Here is a 3101-nt window from a genome sequence, read left to right as displayed (position 1 = left end):
TTGTAGAAATACTAAAAGAGCACATTTTCCATAACCAGGTAGGTAGGACTGGGGTCTGAACTGTAGTATTCTATAGTAAACTGTAGTATTTTTTCAAGTGGGAAGTGTCATGTGTGTACATTGATTCTTACACTAGGTAAACTGTGTAAATAACCTATGACTAAGGCACACAGGTGGGTCATAAGCTGCAGAAACAACAGGATTTAAACCAACAGTCATATGGAAGAAGTAGAATACTTTATTGATCCATAGTCCACAAAACCCCTTTTTTTTTAAACCCAAGTGCTTTCAAATGCACTGTGTCCATTGTAGGAAAGAATGTGTCTGTCTATGAGAAGAAGAAAAAATACACATTCAATGGTCTTGATGCATTGAGGTCAGGTCGCTGGCCATAGGCAAAGTTACGAAGGGAAGGTGATCCTCTGAAAACAGAAAAGAAGAATGAGTCAGTTTTGGTGTTGGTGCTCTTTAAAGATATAACATTTCCTTACAATAAAAAATATTCCCCCGGGGCGGCAGGTAGCCTAATGGTTAGAGTGTTGGGCCAGTAACCGAAAGGTTGTTAGATTGAATCCCCGAGTGGACAAGGTAAAAATATGTTGTTTTGCCCCTGAAGAAGGCAGTTAACCCACTGTTCCTAGGCTGTCATTGTAAATAAGAATTTGTTCTTAACTGACTTGCCTAGTTAAATAAAAGTCAAATATACTGTATCTTCTTGGTTAAAAGATGGTTAAAAGTTGATATTTGACAAAAGTGAAATGAGAAGTGACAACTGAGGGAGTTCCTAATATGGATGTCATACTGAACACTATACACACGATATTGCAGACATTAATGTGGTAGTGGTAGCTAGTACTGTCTCTGTGACTCCGTACCTCCATGTTATGCTCAGTCTGTCCTCKGCCACTCTTCAGCTCTCTCCAAATTATTTTGTTTACCGTTCGGCTTCATCATGTAATTATTCTTCTTGCCGTCAAAGTTGCCACACAGGCCTCCCAATCTCCTCTTGTAGGTGTGGGCCAGGATGATTACTATGCAAAATAAAGACATGGAAGTGAGTTCATTCTGTCAGTACGTCTATGTTCTGTAACAGTTTACTGTCATAAAGCAGTTTACTGTATATCATAAAGCAGTTTACTGTATATCATAAAGTAGTTTACTGTATATCATAAAACAGTTACTGTATATCATAAAACAGTTTACTGTATATCAAAAAGTAGTTTACTGTATATCATAAAGTAGTTTACTGTATATCATAAAACAGTTTACTGTATATCATAAAGCAGTTTACTGTATATTCATAAAGCAGTTTACTGTATATCATAAACAGTTTACTGTATATCATAAAGTAGTTTACTGTATATCATAAACAGTTTACTTTAATCATAAAGTAGTTTACTGTATATCATAAAGCAGTTTACTGATATTCATAAAGCAGTTTACTGTAATATCATAAACAGTTACTGTATTCATAAAACAGTTACTTTATATCATAAAGCAGTTTACTTATATATCATTTACATTTAAGTCATTTAGCAGACGCTCTTATCCAGAGCGACTTACAAATTGGTGCATTCACCTTATGATATCCAGTGGAACAACCACTTTACAATAGTGCATCTAACTCTTTTAAGGGGGGGGGGGGGGTGGTTAGAAGGATTACTTTATCATAAAGCAATTTACTGTATAGTCATAATACAACAGTTTACTGTATATCATAAAGCAGTTTACTGTATATCATAAAACAGTTTACTGTATATCATAAAGCAGTTTACTGTATATCACAAAGCATACATCACACATCTATAGCACATCATACACATTACATTTTATGGCACATCATACACATATGTGTTTGGATTGATACAGTATGTTCCCTTGTTACCATATTTCTGCAAGATATGATAAAAGGTGTAAATGTTAATTATACTATTATGATAATATTATCTGTCCACAGATAAGAGACATATTGGGCAGTAAACACTGTCTGTACAGCTATCTTACTGTTCTGTTATCAGAGAGACTATTGAGATACCAATCATTTAAACCCTCCTTTGGTTGTGATGTAACAGTGGTGTTACCTGCTCTGCTGTGTCCATCAAACTCCACGGAGAGGCCAAAGTCTGTCTTCAGGTAGATACGAGAGGAGCTCTCCAGAATCCTCAGACCCCTTGCTGGGGAGACAGGGGCATGTGTGCTCCTACCATCCAGCTAGAGAGAGGGAGAGACGGAGAGAGAGAGAGGGACAGAAAGGAAGGAAGGAAGAAGGGAAGGAAGGAAGGAAGGAAGGAGGGAGGGAAAGAAGGAAGGAAAGAAGGGGCAAGATATCATATGTTCAATGTAATTTTGCTTATCTGTCAACAACAGAGGGTAGCAACCAATGAGGAAACAAATAATTGGGCTCATAGTTAATTATTGATCTGTGGAAAGACTGTTACTGACCCAATGGCAACAAGTCAAAATGTGCTAGCAGTCTACTAAACACACACATATTTTTTGGGAGAACAATTATTTCACTGTAGGAATATTGCTATGATTTCTCAAARAGAAATGGGGTGTTCCTTTAGTGGTTCATTGATATGTCATTCTGTTCAAGCAGACCGCGACCGACGTAGCTAGTCTGTTAGCTAAGCTAGCTACTCTAGTTAGCGAGTAACCTAACGTAGCAGATGTAAAAGAATTGCCTGAAACTAGATCCCCTACATACTGGTCTTGACAAGAAGAAAACAACTGTTGGGGGGAGGTTCTGTTCTACACTGTTCAACCAATCTGGTAAATGTGGAGGAGTTAAGATGGAGTGTCGCCTTGTTAACGTCCAAAAGCGGAAGTCACGTCACAGGCTCTCTTTCCAMTTCCKRTGCAAACTGGAGCATCCGGTTGTTGYGGACTATGCAGAGGCTAGCTAGCTGGGAACATTCACAGAACATTAGCTACGATTCTCATTAAGTTATAGTTAGGGTTTTATCTAACATTAGGATGATAAAATCCCCAAAACATTCAGATAATTTTTTTGTGGTTGTTACAGATGTTAGTGAATGTTAGGAGAACATTCCAAGGACATTTCATCTAAAACATTTTTGTTAAGTAAATTGATTTTATCA

General features: G+C 37.3%; 1 protein-coding gene across 1 annotated transcript in view; it reads right to left on the bottom strand.

Moving 5' to 3' along the window:
* Positions 1–220: 220 nt before the first annotated feature.
* The window catches only part of LOC111957304 (zonadhesin-like), a 27143-nt gene continuing 24262 nt past the window's right edge, over positions 221–3101 (bottom strand). Inside the window, 3 exon segments of the mRNA XM_023978113.2 lie at positions 221–422; positions 876–1031; positions 2082–2211. Of these exon segments, the coding sequence (XP_023833881.1) occupies positions 889–1031; positions 2082–2211 (273 nt within the window). The 3' untranslated portion in view covers positions 221–422; positions 876–888.

The sequence above is a fragment of the Salvelinus sp. IW2-2015 genome, linkage group LG32 (genome assembly GCF_002910315.2).
Source record: "Salvelinus sp. IW2-2015 linkage group LG32, ASM291031v2, whole genome shotgun sequence".
Lineage (NCBI taxonomy): Eukaryota > Metazoa > Chordata > Actinopteri > Salmoniformes > Salmonidae > Salvelinus > Salvelinus sp. IW2-2015.
Note: the sequence above shows the minus strand (reverse complement) of the source record. Positions and strands in the feature narration are given on the sequence as shown.